Source organism: Salvelinus alpinus, chromosome 3 (genome assembly GCF_045679555.1).
Source record: "Salvelinus alpinus chromosome 3, SLU_Salpinus.1, whole genome shotgun sequence".
NCBI classification, from domain to species: domain Eukaryota; kingdom Metazoa; phylum Chordata; class Actinopteri; order Salmoniformes; family Salmonidae; genus Salvelinus; species Salvelinus alpinus.
Window position 1 is genome coordinate 61,449,986 of NC_092088.1, and position 19,365 is coordinate 61,469,350.

The 19,365-nt window shown below is 43.8% G+C and overlaps 1 protein-coding gene across 4 annotated transcripts in view; it reads left to right on the top strand.

Moving 5' to 3' along the window:
- LOC139571065 (cell division cycle and apoptosis regulator protein 1-like) overlaps positions 1 to 18,964 on the top strand; it is a 31,283-nt gene extending 12,319 nt beyond the window's left edge. For all 4 annotated transcript variants that reach the window (XM_071393579.1, XM_071393581.1, XM_071393582.1 and 1 more), the window contains 17 exons: positions 327 to 449; positions 1,601 to 1,793; positions 1,962 to 2,253; positions 4,017 to 4,242; positions 4,410 to 4,523; positions 4,658 to 4,824; positions 5,592 to 5,802; positions 7,122 to 7,205; positions 9,042 to 9,230; positions 9,462 to 9,653; positions 12,350 to 12,586; positions 14,072 to 14,216; positions 14,431 to 14,666; positions 15,339 to 15,459; positions 15,713 to 15,913; positions 16,281 to 16,486; positions 17,400 to 18,964. In XM_071393579.1, coding sequence (XP_071249680.1) covers positions 327 to 449; positions 1,601 to 1,793; positions 1,962 to 2,253; positions 4,017 to 4,242; positions 4,410 to 4,523; positions 4,658 to 4,824; positions 5,592 to 5,802; positions 7,122 to 7,205; positions 9,042 to 9,230; positions 9,462 to 9,653; positions 12,350 to 12,586; positions 14,072 to 14,216; positions 14,431 to 14,666; positions 15,339 to 15,459; positions 15,713 to 15,913; positions 16,281 to 16,486; positions 17,400 to 17,462 — 3,000 coding nt within the window. In that variant the 3' untranslated portion in view covers positions 17,463 to 18,964. The remainder of the gene's footprint in view (positions 1 to 326; positions 450 to 1,600; positions 1,794 to 1,961; positions 2,254 to 4,016; positions 4,243 to 4,409; positions 4,524 to 4,657; positions 4,825 to 5,591; positions 5,803 to 7,121; positions 7,206 to 9,041; positions 9,231 to 9,461; positions 9,654 to 12,349; positions 12,587 to 14,071; positions 14,217 to 14,430; positions 14,667 to 15,338; positions 15,460 to 15,712; positions 15,914 to 16,280; positions 16,487 to 17,399) is intronic.
- The last annotated feature ends 401 nt before the right edge of the window (positions 18,965 to 19,365 follow it).

Genomic DNA, 19,365 nt, shown 5'->3' on the forward strand with positions numbered 1-19,365 from the left:
AATTTTTTTTAAATGACACTGTCGTTCTGATCGAGGCATACGCCAGTGACACCTTCCACCTCAATTTGAATGCTTCCAGGGTTTAATTCCAACCTGATCATTGGCTCGCTCTTCCCGTCTGCCCTGCTTGACTCACTCTCTGATTTTATATGTAATGTAAGCCTACATGTAGCCTACTTGTAGCCTTCAAGCAGTATAGATGGAGCCATTGCCATATTCACCCTCCGATCTCAGTGCAGAGGTGAAGTTTGAGAGTGATCAGATTGGAACCCAGCCCTGTGTGTGTCTGTTATTAACCACTCTGATCTCCACCCCTCCTCCCCTAGCTTCAGCAGCAGCCCCAGTCCTTACCTCCAGTTCCCCCACAGCTGAGCAGCTTCTATGCTGACCAGGGAATGCAGCAGCGCTACTCAGACATGCACTCCGTCGGCATGGACAACAGACAAAATGTAACCCCCCCCCCCCCCCCCCCGCCTTACCCTGCCCCCCCCCCACATACACACCTCTATGGCCCTCTTATTCTCTTTCTTTTTTCTTTATACATATTCCTACTTCTTTCACACAATGTGTGCTTCTCCCTCTTATATTCTCTTCTATTCTCTCCTCAACTTTCTGTCTTCTCTCTCTTTTCCTTCTTCAGGCTGAGCATTTATTTGTGTTTCAGACCCAGATGGTTTCCTGATCTATAAAAGCACATAAAATGCATTGAATACATTTTATCTCAGGGCCTTAAGGTCTGTCAGAAAATGTTTCTGAATGCAATCTAAATGTCTACGCATATATTTGGGGCTTTTCTAACAGTGAAATCAATGAAGATTTCTCAACAGGGGAAATTTGCAATTTTGAAGGTGCAATCCATAAGATTTCATTTCATTGTTGATTTAGGCTAACCATGCGAGTCCCATTGATGGTAATGTTTTTTGTGTTTTTCGCTTACATTTTTACAGACATTAAAGAAGTTAAATCAACAAATACTAGGATTTCTAGGATATCTTTCAGAATGCACTTTTGACACACTTTTTCTTTACTTCTCTGACCCTTCTTCAATGTTATGATTTTCACACATGATTAGCACCTTTTCACCTCACAAACAGGTTAGGAACTACTATCAAAACTGGAAAGTTCTCCATACATCAAACAGAAAGTCATACACCTATCATTCCATGGTTTGCAGAGTTTTACAACTTCACCTTTTTGTCGTTTTTTTTTTTGTGGAACCTGTCCTGTCTCTGCAGATAATGCAGACCGAATATATGCTACTTTGGCAGTAGTTTTCTCGTTTGTTGACAGAATTTAGTCACTGTACCTGATTGAAACAACTGACTTGCCAAAAAAAACATTTTGGGTGAAAGAAATGGACGCCTTCCAAACCTCACTCCTTTAGTTCTGTTTTGCTTTAGCACATGGTTACCTGTTGGCAGCGGCACAAACCTCATTTGGTGTATGTCCTCTTTGCATAATGATATCCATGAAGCACATTTCTTTAACTTAAGCTCATATATGGGACAAGAAATCAAAATAAATCACTTACTCTGGTAAGATACCTCATGGGACAGCTCTGGGGTAATGCTAACCTCTTTTCTCCCATACCCCACCCCAGAGCCAGCCTCCAGGCCCTAATATGATGAAGCCGGGTCCCAACATGCTCCAGTCTCTGCCTCCCCCCACCAATTTCAATGTACAGGCCCAGGGTCCTCCTCCTCCCCTGCTCCAGGCCCAGCTCTCTGCTGCCTCCTTGGCCCCGCTCCTCCATAACCCCCCTCCGCCCCTGCTATCACAGCCACCACCCAAAGGTAGGGGGCACTATGATGTCGATTTGTGTTTTTCTTATGCTTTTAGATTTAGTTGCTATTTTTGCAGAAAATAAAGAAATGATTTGTAATATATCTGTCTGTGTTTATGTATTTGTCTGTCTGTGTCTGTTTCTCTTTCTCGCTTTGCGTGTTTCCCCTTTCCTCTAGATGTGTTCTCAGGAGGTCTGCTTCAGCCCCCAGTGAGGATGATGCCTCAGCCCGTCCGGCGTCTGGACCCCTCCCCCCGCTTCCCCAACCGTAATGACCGCCCTGAACTCATCCTCAGGACCAAGGATGAACGCAGTCGTGAAAGAGACCGTGAGCGCAGGAGGTCCAGAGAGCGCTCTCCCATACGTAAACGCTCCAGGGACCGTTCTCCGAGACGTGATCGCTCCCCACGCCGACCTCGTAGGGTGGTGCCTCGCTACACCGTCCAGTTCTCCAAGTTCAGCCTGGACGGGTGGGTCGACCAATCATTATAATGATTGGTCAGTTTCAGATTTTCATTGCTACTATATCTGGGTGTAATCTCGAAAACCCGACCATTGGCAACACAGTGACTAGGGTCTGATTTAAATGATGGACTCTTGGCATAGAGGAACTACACCACTGCCTACATCACTAGTTTATCCGTTTGAATAAAATGCTAAATAGTAGCTAGCAAGATGGAGATCACGGAGGTTATCTTTAATGAGTGCATTTCACAAGTGGCTAGTTTGCATCAACTACCTTAACTAAAACCACTGAAAAGGTTTTTTCTGCACACTTTGGTTTTCAATTGTGACGTTCTGGCTTGTCTTCCTTTTAATTTTGGTGGAGAGTCCCCTGAATTAGTTTTTTTCCCTTCATAGACAGTGACATAGTTTCTCTATGCCAAAAGAGTCAATTGAAACCAGAGGGGTATACTACGAAGGAAGCTAGATCTACTCAGGGTTTTCTAAAGCTAGCCAGCTTCAGTTAGCTTCACATTCCAGCACAGGCTTCCTCCTTACAAAAGTTTTACTGTGCTTGAAGTTTCAAATGCATTCTGTCATTATTAAATGTGTAATGTGATAGGTATTTTAACATGACTAGTTTTTAACACATAAAAAATTAACACTTCCTCAAATGAAGGGGAGGATGACGCGATCTTTGCGAAAGGGAGGAAATCTGATTTAATTTATCCTCAACTCGCGGTTCAGACACTTCATTCGGGATAAATGGAGTTAGACCTGAGTTAGCCTGCCTCGGAGCAGGTTAGTTTTGAAGCGTTCGTTGCCATAGAAATCAACCTGGCTAAAAGGTGAGCCACTTTCGTGGTACTGGTTATCCCGAGTTGAACTCGAGAGTTGACCAAAGTTACCTCAGTAACTCCTCAAACCTGATTCGTAGTATAGGGCTCTGACCCTAGTCACTGTGTTGCCTAGGGTCGGGCTTTTGTCACTACTCAGGGGTGCAGCAGTTGACTTTAGAACTGTGTGTGTGTAGGGGCCTCCCGAGTGGCGCATTGGTCTAAGTGCTAGAGGCGTCTCTACAGATTCGGATTCGATCCAGGGCTGTGTCACATCCGGCCGTGACCGGGAGACCCATGACGCGGCGCACCATTGGCCCAGCATCGTTAGGGGAGGGTTTGGCCGGCAGGGATGTCCTTGTCCCTTCGCGCTCTAGCGACTGCTGTGGCAGGCCGGGCGCATGCACGCTGACACGGTCGCCAGTAGTACGGTGTTTCCTCCAACACATTGGTGCGGCTGGCTTCCGGGTTAAGCGAGCAGTGTGTCGAGAAGCAGTGCGTTTTGGTAGGGTCATGTTTCGGAGCACACATGGCTCGCGATATTCACCTCTATCCGTACTGGAGTTGCAGTGATGGGACAAGACTGTAGCTACCAATTTGGATATCACGTAATTTGGGAGAAAAAGGGGTAAAAAATAAGAAGTGTGTGTGTGTAGTGGAGGACTAGGTGAACTGTATATATTCCCGGGTTTCGGCACCAACTCGGAGCCTCTCGGGGCCTTTCTTACAGTGTACATAGAGTCTTCGGTCTGCTCGCTGTTCCTCGTGTGTCCCTGTTTCTGATTGTTATAAAGAAGTGCATGTGAGGAGGTAAATTGAGGTTGTATTAAAGATGTTTTGTAATTGATAAAACAATGCTATGTGGCTGCATTGAAGCAGGTTCTAGGTGCTTTGCTAGAACCGTTTGTAGTGACTACATTTGGTAGAACTGTAATATTTTCTTTCCCCTCCAGTTCTAACTGTGACATGATGGAGCTGAGGAGACGCTATCAGAGCCTGTACATCCCCAGTGACTTCTTTGATGCTGTGTTCACCTGGGTGGATGGCTTCCCCCTGCAACGGCCCTTCCAGTTCGGCAACTACTGTAACTTCCACATCATGCACAAGGAGGTGGACTCTCTGGTCAAGAACACTGCGGTGCTGGACCCTCCCGATGCCAACCACACATACAGTGCTAAGGTAGGGTATACACACAGACAGGTTGCATGCGCATGTACATACACCTGTACAGCGCTATGTTGTGATACATACATACATACACACACACACCTACTAATACCACTTACAGTGCTAAGGTATTCCACACACACCCTCACCTGTCCTGTCTGTTGTAATGCATTGAATAGGTGATGTTGCTGGCCAACCCCAGTCTAGAAGAGCTCTACCATAAGTCCTGTGCTCTGGCTGAGGACCCTCAAGAACTCAGAGACTCCTTCCAGCACCCCGCCCGCCTCATCAAGGTCAGTTAGGTGTCAACCAATCAGGTGTTTTTCCCTAGCCTGGCGTACGGTATGTCTAAGTTATAGAGTAGCATGGCTTAGGCTTGTTTTTGACCTCTTGTTTGTCTCTCTTTCGGTCTCTCTCTGTCGCTCAGTTCCTGGTGGGGATGCGGGGTAAGGACGAGGCCATGGCCATCGGGGGCCACTGGTCCCCCTCCCTGGATGGAGCGGAGCCTGAGAAGGACCCGGCCGTGCTCATAAAGACAGCCATACGCTGTTGTAAGGCCCTCACAGGCATAGACCTGAGTCTCTGCACTCAGTGGTAAGTCCTGCTCTTTTCTCAACCTCCTTTCTCTCTTTTCTATCGCTGTCTTTTCTCTGTCTATAACTAGGCCAGTGGTAGTATTATAAGGTTTTGTTAACTCCCAACGATTACTATATAGCTTTTTTTTGTTGGTTTTTGGACATTAATGACTGATTCTGTCATTTGATTTGCCTCTTAATTATTTTTTGTTTTCCAATGTCTTTGGCTACCATATGACGCCGTCCTGCTTCTATCTATCTTTGTATATCTATGTTGTGGATGATTGAATGCATTGATTTTTGTGGCTCGAAGCGCAGTCTCCCGGACCAGAAGACACCACCATTACTTTTCGTGTTTTAAATGTTTTCTTTTCATTCTGTTAAATATCTTACATATTTAACTTCTTGCTTTCACTGTCCTGTCCTCTGATTCTGTGTCTTCTCTCACAAACTCTCCCGTCCGTGAGGTCGTAAGCTACACAAACACAGAAATTCTGAGCTTTGATTGACTGATGGCGAGGGTTGAGACGGGTTTGGGGTGTTACGAGGCTTGATGTTTTGTCAAAACAAAAAATGGCCGCTGTTATCCCTGAAAACCAATGGACAACCACTAGGAGAGCTGCAGACTGGGTTCCATGCTAATGTTGTGTGTTGGGGGGGAAACTGTAACAAGTTCAAAAGTCATTGGGGGGGTAATGTAGCCTAGGCTAGCCCTAGCCCTGTTTTTGAGAGTTGTGTCCCTGACCCCAATGTTTCTTTCCAATGCGCCTTCTTCCTTTGCGACAGGTATCGTTTTGCAGAGATTCGCTATCATCGCCCTGAGGAGACTCACAAGGGGCGGACAGTGCCCGCACATGTGGAGACAGTGGTTTTGTTTCTTCCGGATGTTTGGCATTGTCTTCCTACCCGCTCAGAGTGGGAAGGGCTGTCGCGGGGACTTCGGGAGCAGCTGGCTGAGAAGCTGTCCGCGGAGCGGAAGGAGGCTGACGGAGAACAGGCACTGAACCGCTAATCCCTCTTCTCATTTCCCCCGCTTCTCACAGGAAGAACACAGCCACAGGATATTCACTAGACATAACCACCCCAGATACACACAGTACATTATGTTATACAAATCTAAACACACACAGAGGGCAAACCAGTTATCACCATCATTGCAGGCAGGATATTGAACTACCTGGTCCCCTTTAGGTTCAGTTCCTCTCACTGGTCCCCCCCCCTCTCCTACCGTCCTGCTACCTGGTCCTACCCCCACTGTCCCCTCCCTACACCCCCACCTTCCCTCACACTCAGCAGACACAGTGGACGGAGACTAGGTCTTATCTGAATGACAATGCCGCGACTGGCCAATCAGCTTCCAGCTTTATAAATTACTCATAATTGGGTACTAAACTGGATATAGCCTAATTTTAATTGGCTTTATTTGCTTGTGCCAAAATCACAATGAATAAAAAATGAACCCGCTTGCAATTTTGGCTGCTTGCATGAGGGGAGGATAAAATGACATTATTTGATTATTTGCTTGGGACCGCTGAGGATTCTAAAAGAGAATGCTGGAACCTGCAGAGCTAGTTGCATTGGCATGTGTTTGTTCTAGATTTTGTTTTATTTATTTTTATATATAGTTTTTCTTCAGTTCAATATCTGCTGAACTTGAAAAGAGAGAAAAAACCCTTCCCTAAGTTCTGTCTGTCGTCTGTTCCTGTTTTGATTGGACTGTATCTAGAGCTTGGTTTGTTCCAGGGCAGTTGTTTGGACAGATGGTTTTCTATGATCTTTTAGAACCTAAACAGAACCAAAATAATGCAGAATCCTGAACTATCCAAATCAGAATCTCTGCCAGACTAGGATGGCTAGCTAGGGAACCCACATACAGACAGTTGGCATACACACTGAGTTTGACAACACAAGCTTTGAGTTGAACCTGATGTACCTACCACTACACAGATACAGACCACACCCCCTTTGGAACCCACTGTCATTGATTTACCTTTTTGTGTTCCACAGAACGTGATTGATTGGCCGCTGGGGATGGGGGGAGGGGCATTGGTTTTCCGTGATAAAGGTTTTATATTAAAGAGCTAGAGGGCGTCCCTGTGTTACCTACTACCCACCCTGCAGTAGCAGAGGACTACTTTATCATCCCAGAGCAACTCACTAGGACCAGAGAAACTATCAGACACATGATGTGAAGGATCACCTTTTGTTTTTTCACTATTTAAAACGACAGGAGAACGACTGTTTTAATGGTTTTCTGTCCCTCTTTCTTTTTCTTTCTCTATCTCTCTATCTCGGTTGGACGTTTCTTTCTGAAAGGAGGAAGAGGAGAAGGATGAAGAAGATTCAAAGGAGGTGACCACCCCGACACACTGGACTAAGCTTGATCCGAAATCAATGAAGGTAGTATTCGATAGTTGATAGTTGAATAGCCTATACTTGAGAAATGACTGAATATTACTCAGTACAAAGTTAGTTACTTCGACTTTTAAAGCCACTTAGCAGATATACTTTTATTTAGAGTACAGTGAGTGCATAGCCTACATTTTTAGTATGTGATGCAGGATTTGAACCCACAACCTTGGCATTGCTAGCGAGTCAGGATACTGTTCTTCTGACGTGCTATTAGTTGTTTTGGTTCAGGTGGTTCCCCACATCTATACCTGGCGTCATCTGGAACTGTGCAACTTAACAACAATCCTAACCAAAATATTGCATGGGGTGAAATGGTCCGGGATAGGGGAGGATTCAGGGTCCCCCTGGATAATTTTATTTAGAAGGACTGAGAAGCTCAGTTCTGGCTTTTTAAAGGACATTCTACTAGAAAATTATACTGAAAGAATCTAAAATATAATTTCCACCTCCAGAAATGAGCCCAATAACATAATGGTAAAATTATTTAAACATATTGGCCCTTCAGGGGTCGCAGAAAAGGAAAGATAAAACACAGAAAAAATATATTATAAACGCAGATCTAAAATACTTCTTATTGTACATTATGCTCGGCTTCAGTCAGCGTTCGCTCCAAATCAGAATGTAAAATTACTAATTTTGTGCTTCAGTTGCACTTCTCAACTCAGATGAAATATCTTTGCTCTCTTCATTGGATCACCAGACAGCGCTCTGACTGCTGTGTAGACTACTTTTCTCCGGTACTTTCCTTCTGTGTAGTTTTTTTCTCCGGTAGCAAGTTAAAATGCAAGATTGACTTCAAGCGAAACATTAGGAAATGTAGCTGGGTAGATTCTTTCTATGATAAACATTAGAAATATGATGGCCTTGCATCGTTTTTGCAAAACAAACACACTAATGTATTTTGTGTGAAGAAAAACTATAGTCGCACACCCCTTATCACTCCATTGTTGACTTTCAATATAACACTCAGGTTAAATGGTTTTGAAAATGCAGGTTTCTGAAAGCTAATGCGACCCCTGGACCAGGCATAACGTTATAGCCAATTGATACAAATCATCATATCATTATGCCGGGTAGGTTAAGTTTATTTTGCCGTTAACATTTAATTTGGAAAGTTTTATGGGAAAGGCTTTTAGAAATTGTGTAGGCCATCATTGTAAATAAGAATTTGTTCTTAAACTGACTTGCCTACTAGTTAAATAAAGGTAAAAAACTAAGTGGTAGACACGGTCATTCCCATGCCGTTACGTCTTCAGAAAGTTGCAAGAAATACACATCACTGATGCATTCTTTAATATTTTCTACATGTAGACTTTGGATTGAACGAATCTGCGTGCAGATTCTTTTTTCTCTAGGGCACTCGGAAAGAATAGCACAGTTAAACCTAGTGTTACAATTGTTCTCTGGGTGATTTATTTATATTTTTGTGGGGGTCGCACTGATGCTCCCAAAATAAAATGTCAGGTCACACAGCAAAATATCTAGGCTCGACCAAAATTGTCACACTTTAGAGCCCTGATCACAAGTCATGTCAATGCATTCTTGTCTGTAGCACCTCAGCAGGGCTAGCATTTTGGTAGTTTACTAGTGCACTTATATTTTGTTATGTATTGTGTGTCTCATTCCAGCATTCCTGTATTGATGTGTAGTAAAGTGGTACAAAAAAAGCAGCTGACGCAATCCATTTGTTCAGCACAAAATACATTTAAAAAAAAAATAAACAATACGTGGGAGCTTCCTATTTTGAATCACATTGTATATCTAATCCATCCTAAATGTGTAACAAAATAATTATAAATGATGAACTGACCACCTCTCCTGTAGGTGAATGACCTGCGCAAAGAGCTAGAGTCACGCTCCCTGAGCTCTAAGGGGTTAAAATCCCAGCTGATCGCACGCCTCACCAAGCAGTTGAAAGTGGAGGAGCAGGTAGAGGAGGCCAAGGAGCCTGAGAAACCAGAGAGCCAGGTCCCTGATGAGGAGGAGCCTCAACACATGGAGGAAGACAGAGAGGTACAGTACAGGAGACTAGGGTACTTACGACTAAGACACTTACTGCTAGGACACTTGTGTCTACTGTACTAACACCAAAGCTGGACAAAGGTATGCTTTTAGTGCATTTAGCTACAGTTAGCACAATGACAAACAGCATCACCAGGGATGGCTTACTTGAATGGGTCCACTGATTTCTTGTTTCTGATTATCCATCTCTTCATCCCATCTCTCTGACTGTCTGTCCGTCAGGAGGAGGAGAGGAAGAAGCAGGAGGAGTTGGAGCGCCAGCGCAGAGAGAAGCGCTACGTCCTGCCAGACGAGCCCACTATCATAGTTCACCCCAACTGGGCGGCCAAGAACGGCAAGTTTGACTGCAGCGTCATGTCTCTGAGCGTGCTACTGGACTACAGGGTGGAGGACAACAAGGAACACTCCTTCGAGGTGAGACAACAGTCACACACACAAACACTCACACTTTCAGAGGACATTCAGGACACACACACAAAGTCTCAGGACACTCAGTGAACACGAACACACACACATGTATTAGCAGCAGCTGCACTGAGTATTGGTATCTCCCAGTCATACACTGAATTTTACACCCCGTTCACGAAAATGGTTTGCTCCTACAGACGTTGAGTCACTGGCTGTGGCTTGCTATATAAAGCAGGCATCGAGGCATTCAGTTACTGTTTGATTGGTTAGAATGGACAAAACGAGTGACCTAGTCACACCATTTCAGTATCTCAGAAACTGTCTGCCTCCTGGGATTTTCACGCACGACATTATCTAGGGTTTAAAGAGAATGGTACTACAAACAAAAAACATCCAGTCAACGATACTGTTCCCTCTAAGCTGCGTTCATGCACAGGTGCACAGCTCCCCTCGGACTGCCGCACAGAAGAAATACCACCTTCCCCAGAGAAGCACGAGATTGAACTTCACTCAACTTTCTAGAGTTTTCCCCTTTAGTTAACACTATCAAGAACGGCATCTCGGAAAGCACCACTCGTTGGTCCTTGTGGTGTAATGGCGTAGGGAATGTTTTCCTAGCACACGTTAGGTCCCTTGATACCAATTGAGCAACGTTTGAACGCCACACCTTGTAGAATCCATGCCCCGCAGAATCCAGGCTGTTCTCAAATTGTATTTGTCACATCTGCCGAATTCAACAGGTGTAGTAGACCTTACCGTGAAATGCTTACTTACCTTAACCAACAATGCAGTTAAAAAAATTGAGTTAAAATATTTACTAAATAAACAACAAACCAAAAAAAAACAATAACGAGGCTATATACAGGGGGTACCGGTACCGAGTCAATGTGTGGGGGTACAGGTTAGTCGAGGTAATTTGTACATGTAAGTAGGGGTAAAGTAACTATGCATAGATAATAAACAGCGAGTAGCAACAGTGTAAAAACAAAGGGGGGGGGGGGGGGGGGGATAGGTGTCAATGTAAATAGTCTGGGTGGCCATTTGATTAATTGTTCAGCAGTCTTATGGCTTGGGGGTAGAAGCTGTTAAGGAGCCTTTTGGACTTAGACTTGGCGCTCCGGTACCGCTTGCCGTGCGATAGCACAGAGAACAGTCTACGACTTGGATGACTGGAGTCTTTGACAATTTTTGGGGTCTTCCTCTGACACCACCTAGCATTTAGGTCCTGAATGGCAGGAAGCTTGGCCCCAGTGATGTACTGTGCCGTACGCACTACCCTCTGTAGCTCCTTGCGGTCTGATGCCGAGCAGTTGCCATACAAGCCGGTGATGCAACCGGTCAGGATGCTCTCGATGGTGCAGCTGTAGAACTTTTGGAGTATCTGGGGACCCATGCCAAATCTTTTCAGTCTCCTGTGGGGATAAAGGTGTTGTTCGGCCCTCTTCACGACTGTCTTGGTCTGTTTAGAACATGATAGTTTGTTGGTGATATAGACACCAAGGAACTTAAAACTCTCGACCCGCTCCACTTCAGCCCCGTCTATGTTAATGGGGGCCTATTCGGCCCTCCTTTTCCTGTAGTCCACGATCAGCTCCTTTGTCTTGCTCACAATGAGGGAGAGGAGGTATCCTGGCACCACACTGCCAGGGCTCTGACCTCTTTCCTGTAGGCTGTTTCATCATTGTCGGTGATCAGGCCTACCACTTTTTTGTGTCGTCAGCAAACTTAATTATGGTGTTGGAGTCGTGCTTGGCCACGCAGTCATGGGTGAACACGGAGTACAGGAGGGGACTAAGCACGCACCCGTAAGGGTCCCAAGTGTTGTGGATCAGCGTGGCAGATGTGTTGTTGCCTACCCTTACCACCTGGGTGCTTCCTATCAGGAAGTCCAGGATCCAGTTGCAGAGGGAGGTGTTTAGTCCCAGGGTCCTTAGCTTATTGATGAGCTTTGAGGGCACTATGGTGTTGAACGCTGAGCTGTAGTCAATGAACAGCATTCTCACATAGGTGTTCCTTTTGTCCAGGTGAGAAAGGGCAGTGTGGAGTGCGATTTGAGATTGCGTCATCTGTGGATCTGTTGGGGCTGTATGCAAATTGGAGTGGGTCTAGGGTTTCCAGATAACGGTGTTGATGTGAGTAATGACCTATCCAAAATTTCATGGCTACCGACGTGAGTGCTACAGGGCGGTAGTCATTTAGACAGGTTACCTTCGCTTTCTTGGTCACAGGGACTATGGTGGTCTGATTGAAACATCAGGGAGAGGTTGAAAATGTCAGTGAAGACACTTGCCAGTTGGTCTTTGCATGCTCTGAGTACACATCCTGGTAATCCATCTGGCCCTGCGGCCTTAAATGTTGACATGTTTAAAGGTCTTACTCGCATCGGCTACAGGGGTGTCCGGGGGTGTCCAGGTGTCCGACCCGGTACTAGATGGGTTGATTATTACTGATGGCATGGTAATCAAAGCTGTTTTTTAGTCTCGTTCTTGGTACTGATGCACCTGTACTGTCTACTCTTACTAAGGACGTCACTGGGCTACCTTCTGGCAGACGGAGACAGTACAGGTGCATCAGTACCAAGAACGAGACTAAAAAACAGCTTTGATTACCATGCCATCAGTTGAACAGCCATCCCTAGCCGTAAGAGTTGCAATAAGAGTTGCATCAAAAGGTATCATGTCTCTGTCTCCTCTTCTCTCCAGGTTTCTCTGTTTGCGGAGCTGTTTAACGAGATGCTACAGAGAGACTTTGGCTACAGGATTTTCAAGGCCCTGGCCTCTGTGCCTTGCAAGGACGACAAGAAAGACAAGAAGGATAAAGCCAAGAAAGAGGCAGAAAAGAAGGAGGCAGAGAAGAAAGCAGATGTGAAGAAAGTAAAAGAAGAGGAGAACGGAGAGCCGGTGACAAAGAAGGCAAAAGAGGAGGAACCGGAGAAGAAGGTAGGTGGTTCAATTGTATTTATATTGAGAAAAAGTAGGTGGGAGGTTCATGGCTCTTGAGTGAATTGTATTTACAGTGCTTTCAGAAGGTATTCATACCCCTTCCTTGACTTATTCCCCATTTTGTTGTTACAGCCTGAATTTAATTAATTTTTCCTCACCCATCTACACACAATACCCCTTAATGACAAAGTGAAAACATGTTTTTAGAAATGTTTGATTACAGCTGTGTCTTTCTGGGTAAGTCTCTTAAGAGCTTTCCACACCTGGATTGTGCAACATTTTCCCATTATTCATTGCTAGACAACAATTTTCAGGTCTTGCCATAGATTTTCAAGCAGATTTAAGTCAAAACTGTAACTGAGCCACACGGGAACATTCACAGTCTTCTTGGTAAGCAACTCGTGTAGATTTGGCCTTGTTAATATCCCAGTGTCTGGTGGGAAGCAGACTGAACCAGGTTTTCCTCTAGGATTTTCCTTGTGCTTGGTCCATTCTGGTTCTTTTGTATTGTGAAAAACTCCCCAGTCCTTAACGATTACAAGCATACCCATAACATGATGCAGCCAACACTATGCTTGAAAATATGGGGCATGGTAGTCGGTAATGTGTTGTATTGGATTTACCCCAACCATAAGATTTTGTATTCAGGACAAAAAGTAAATTGCTTTGCCACAGTTTCTGTATAGGCTTCCTTTTTTTCACTTGATCCATCCTCAGTTTTCTCCTATCACTGCCATTTAAACTCTGTAACTGTTTTAAAGTCACCAATGGCCTCATGGTGAAATCCCTGAGAGGTTTCCTTCCTTCCGGCAACTGAGTTATGAAGGATGCCTGTATCTTTGTAGTGACTGGGTATATTGATACACCATCCAAAGTGTAATTGATAACTTCACCATGCTCAAAGAGATATTCGATGTCGGCTTTTTTTTTTTTATGACCAATAAGGTGCCCTTATTTGCGAGGAATTGGAAAACCTCCCTGGTCTTTGATTGAATCTGTGTTTGAAATTCACTGCTCGACTGAGAGACCTTACAGATAATTTAAAGTGTGTGTTACAGAGATGAGGTAGTTATTAAAAAATCATGTTAAACACTATTATTGCACACAGAGTGAGTCCATGCAACTTATTATGTGGTTTGTTAAGCACATTTTAACTCCTGAACTTATTTAGGCGTGCCATAACAAAGGGTTTGAATATGTATTGACTCAAGACATTTGAGCTCAAGACATTTGTTTTTATTTTTTTATTTTGAAAAACTTAATTCCACTTTGACATTATGGGGTATTTTGTGTAGACCAGGGACACCATTTTTAATCGGGCTGTAACACAACAAAATTTGGAAAAAGTCAATGGGTGGTGTGAATATTTTCTGAAGGCACTGTACATACAAAGTTTGCTCCATGATGTAAAGGAAGTGCTCGGTTTTTCAAACAGCCTGCTAGTTCTAAGTTGTGCCTATGCCATGTATTTTCCAAACCCAGGAGGAGGGTGAGAAGGAGGAGGAGAAAGTGCTGAAGGAGGATTCTATAGATGCGGAAGAGAAGGAGGAGGATGAGAGCAGCAACACTAATGCTGAGGAGTACGACCCTCTGGAGGCCGAAGATGCTGATGACGATGATGAAGATGGTACATGCAATGCAATGCGCCTGTCCTGATTCATTATGGGCCTGTGTCCCGGACACAGATTAGCACTAGTTCTGGACTAAAAAGCATGCTCAAGAGAATCTCTATAACAAACCCTAGAAGTGTTAAAAAATTAATTGTTAAAAAATTATTATAGGTTTCACACAATTTCACCAGTACAGATTTGACTGACGGACTTCTGTCGATTCTTTCTCAGATAAAGACGATGAGGACTCTAACGGCAGGGACAGGAGAGACGACCGCAGCAGCAGAGACGACAGGAAGTCCAAAGAGCGGTCCTCTAAAGACAAGGAGAAGAAGCAGATGGTGACCTACAACAAGGACCTGCTTATGGCCTTTGTCTACTTTGACCAGAGCCACTGTGGCTACCTGCTGGAAAAAGACCTGGAGGACATCATGTACACACTGGGGTTACATCTGTCTAGAGCCCAGGTATACACACACACACACACACACACTGGGGTTACATCTGTCTAGAGCCCAGGTATACACACACACACACACACACACTGGGGTTACATCTGTCTAGAGCCCAGGTATACACACACACACACTGGGGTTACATCTGTCCAGAGCCCAGGTATACACACACACACACACTGGGGTTACATCTGTCCAGAGCTCAGGTGTATATATATACACACACACTGGGGTTACATCTGTCCAGAGCCCAGGTATATACACACACACACACACACACTGGGGTTACATCTGTCTAGAGCCCAGGTATATATATATATACACACACACTGGGGTTACATCTGTCTAGAGCCCAGGTATACACACACACACACACACACTGGGGTTACATCTGTCCAGAGCCCAGGTATACACACACACACACACACACTGGGGTTACATCTGTCCAGAGCCCAGGTATACACACACACACACACTGGGGTTACATCTGTCCAGAGCCCAAGTGTGTATATATATACACACACACTGGGGTTACATCTGTCCAGAGCCCAGGTATACACACACACACATACACATACACTGGGGCTTGAGCTCAAGGTTACACACGCCTGCCCTGCTATTTTTATATTCGTCACAATATATGTGATTGTTCATTTGTTAGTACTTTTCATAATTCATTTGCAGGTAAAGAAGTTGTTGAACAAGCCGGTGGTGAGAGAGTCGTGTTACTACCGTAAACTGACGGACGCAGCTAAAGATGAGTCTGCTCCTTCCTTCAGTGAACCCCTGCTAGACAACCTGCTAGGTGAGGGAAGGAGACCTGACACTGGAATGGGTTATTCATTTTCTCTCTTTGACTTGTCTCAAAGCATTTTTTTAAGCTTCACTAAGGTGGATCGGAATGATCCATTCCTTCACCAATGCTTTCTGTGAATACCCAACATCCTAGTTAGAACTGACCTAGTGTGGTTTATTTTTTAGTCTGACACTCTCTCTCTGCTCTCTTTCCCTCCCTCTGCCTTTCCTCCTCGATCACCTCCTTTCTCCTCCCTCCTCAGGTAACCGTGCCTTGCTGCCCATGCTTGTGTCTCGTGGCCAGACAGCGCCAGTGGAGGCTAGTGAGTCCGGAGGCGGCAGCAGTCTAATAGTGTATAATGGCGCCATGGTGGACGTGGGCAGCATCATGCAGAAACTGGACAAGAGTGAGAAGGCCAGGGAGGAGATTGAGCAGAAACTCATGGTGCAGGACTCCAAGATGGGTAAGAGACAAGTCACCTCAACAGATTTACTCAGTTCTATTCATGGCCATTGGGACATAGGCCACTACGAGCTCCCTCTACTTACTATCCTTGGCATCATTCTGTGCCTCGCTTCTGATCATTGTTAAACTCAGACTGGCTTTTTTAGGTCTTCAAAGGTCTTTTAAGCTCAGATGGCTTTGACGCAATGTTATCCTAATTCTACGGCCTGATGGCATTAGAATTGCCCCTTGTGGGAGGAAAAACATATCATATGTATTTTTAATACCTGCAATTGGTGAATGAACTTCAACCGGGAAAAAAGTCTAATTTAATAGAATGTATTCCTGAGTGTCTAAACCTGTATGTGTGCGTTTTTGTGTTCCAGCCGAGGACACCAAGCAAATCCTCCAGCTGGTATCAGCTAACCGAGCCCTGTCTAAAGATCTGGAGGAGGTGAAGGGAACTCTGGGCCAGACGGAGAACAACTTCAGAGCTACGGTGGAAGAGAAGACCGTCTACCACGACCAGCTCAGCAAGACACTCAACAACCTGGGCAACACCATTAAGGAACTTCAGGGAGTCCTCAAGAAGGTAGAATTGATTGATTGATTTATTGGTAGACATGAGTTGGTTTTAAATGGTGATATTCATGGATTTCCATTAGGTCTCGAAGAAAGCACCTTACAATTGCTGGTGGATTGGGTTAGTTGTTAATGGGAGATTTGCATGAAACTTTAAGTTATGTTTAATAATCTTAAAGTTTAAGATTTGTACAATAATCAACCCAAACCAACTGTGATAAGAAAGAAATGTACTTGTCGTACAACCGTCAAAGTTTCACTATTGCCCCTTTCAGACAAATGGAATGTGGCGCCTTGAAAGCACCTCGGCTACGGCGTGTTTGTCTGAAAAGGTGCACAATTACTTTTTAAATGCCGCCACGAAACCTTCTCTGGAGATAGTTAAGAAGCTCCACTGAACAGGCATTTAACTTGTCTCTAAAGGCTGCCTCTGTAGCGGGACTAACGTCCATCTAGGCAAACAGATCTGTCATTCAAATGACCTCGAGCTGCCTGCACACAGACTCCTCCCTCCTAAATAAAGTACTTTAAAGTTTGTTAAATACAATGGCTTACCAATACATTTAGTCTAAAGAAAACACATCTATCTACCTTGCCATAAAGAAACAGCAGAAAAACAACACAACAACCCATCAATCAGCAACGTTTATTGTTGTCAGGGAAACAATACCCGAACATTCTATGCCGGAGCTGAATTCTACTGGCTGAAAAGGTACAGACACTTCTGATGCGGCACTTCAATTTTTTTTTTCTTTTTTTTTTTTTGCTGCTATCGACCTGTTACTGTAGTGGTGTCCTATGTATGAAAAGGGTAAATACTGTTCATAAAGAGCTCATTAGTTTGCAGAATACCACCAAACATTGTTCTATTTTTGTATGTTGAAATGAACTGAAGAATTCCTGTCTTGTTTCTCCAATTCCAGGAGGTTCCCTCAGAAGCCGCAGCTGACCAAAAATCCCAAACAACTAATGGTTCAGACGAATGAAAGAATGAGTTGTGTAATCGGACACACTTACAAATCCTGTACATATGCACTAAAAACAAGTTTCATTTGGGTCTATAGTAGTTGTTTTCTCTCTCATGGCCATAAATAGATTGGCATTGTGTTTTTGAATCCCAAAGGGCACCCTATTCCCTATATAGTGCACTACTTTTGAACAGGACACATTGGGCTCTGGTCAAATGTAGTGCACTATGTAGGGAATAGGGTGGCATTTGGGACATAAGCGTTCACTTAATTAGTTCTAATGTTTTTAAGTGACCTCACTGTTTCCACCTGAAAATAACATGTTAATTTCATTGGTTTGAAATCAGTTAGTTTGATTCTCGGGTTATTATGATGCGTTCTAATTGTGAAACTATTAATAACTGATATTTTGTTCAAAATTGTGTTCGTTTCATTGAGAAGTGCTTCTTTGCTTACGGTATACATTTTTCATTTTTCTAGCTGCCTCAATTGCTCATGATAATTGAAATGTTTTGTTTTAGTCTGCATTGGTTTACTCGTTCATAGCCCTACCCAAATAGTAACACAACATTGATGCCAGTATGTGTGAGTAGTACTTTATATCAGATCATTCTAATTAGCAATAATGGTGTTATTTATGTTCAAGTGAATTCATTAAAAAAATATATATTTAAAATAAATAAACAATGATATTTAGAGGGGAGGGATGAGGACCTTGAAGAAGATATGTTTTTGATGAGTCAACAGAATGACTCTTCTCCCTGATCAATAAAGTAATTGATCATTTTGTATTTCCTCGTCCTGACTAGACTGGCTGCCACTGTTTTGAGACATGGGTTGTATTCATTAGGGAACACTAACAAAGTAACGGCACATGAAAATGAGTGATTCTTATTGAACACGTTCAGATAGTACCTCCCCATTTTGGCCAGTTTGCTTCCGTTTGGTGCCCAATGAATACGACAGTAGTATTGCATGCATCTCCTTATGAGAAACCTCAGTCTCTTGAGGCCTCTTCCAGTAGCAAGCAAGCTTGTTTGATCCCAGGAGTTGTTCGACCATGGTAGTCAGTCAGTCGTGTGGTCTATGTTACATCTATCCAGGGTGGGATTGTTTAGCATTGAGTTGTTTGTTTATTGAAAGGGAAGTAAATGCAAAGCCAAACCATAAGCTGAATGTCTCAACTAACATCATAGGAACTGGAGCCCTAGGTATCGTCCTGCCTTTTGACCACAGATAGAATGGTTGTGATTCTAGACTAAAACAACATGAGAATACTACTGGAGTTCTGTTGTAGAATTATGGATGTTCTAGAAGTGATGTTTTCTGTTCTGGGGTTGTTGTAGAACTGTGTGAGGAGTTATGATTCTGTCCCTCAATGGTGGGCACCAGGTGTGATGGTGTATGTATGCATTTCTGGATGAGAGCCTAACTTGAGACATGAGCCCAAAGCATATAATTTTTCTATTGAAAATGTACTGTATGGCTGTCCTGTGCAGAATTAAAGGAGTCCATTTTAACATTTTGTCTGATTAGCTTTTTTGTCCTGTATTTTAGAGCCATTTTGTATGTAAAATAAAATGTGGACAGTATATTTTGGTTAACATTGATATTGAAATGCTTATTGCAATGAAAGATATGGAAAATGCTTATTGGAGAGCAATTTATTAAAAATATTCTTATGTGTAAAAATCTGTTACGGGAAGTAGAATTTAGAAAGATGTAATAGAATGACAACCACCAGGGGGCATTGTAGTTTTTTTTTTATGGTTTCAACACATCTGACATCTGTGCATTGTTTTGGTGTGTGTTCCTCCTGGTGATGTATTGTCACTAGTCAGTTTTTGTCCCCGGCAGCTTCACACCAGTCCCATCACACAAACAATGTTGTAGTGGTAAGAAAATTGGTGGTGGTGGAAAA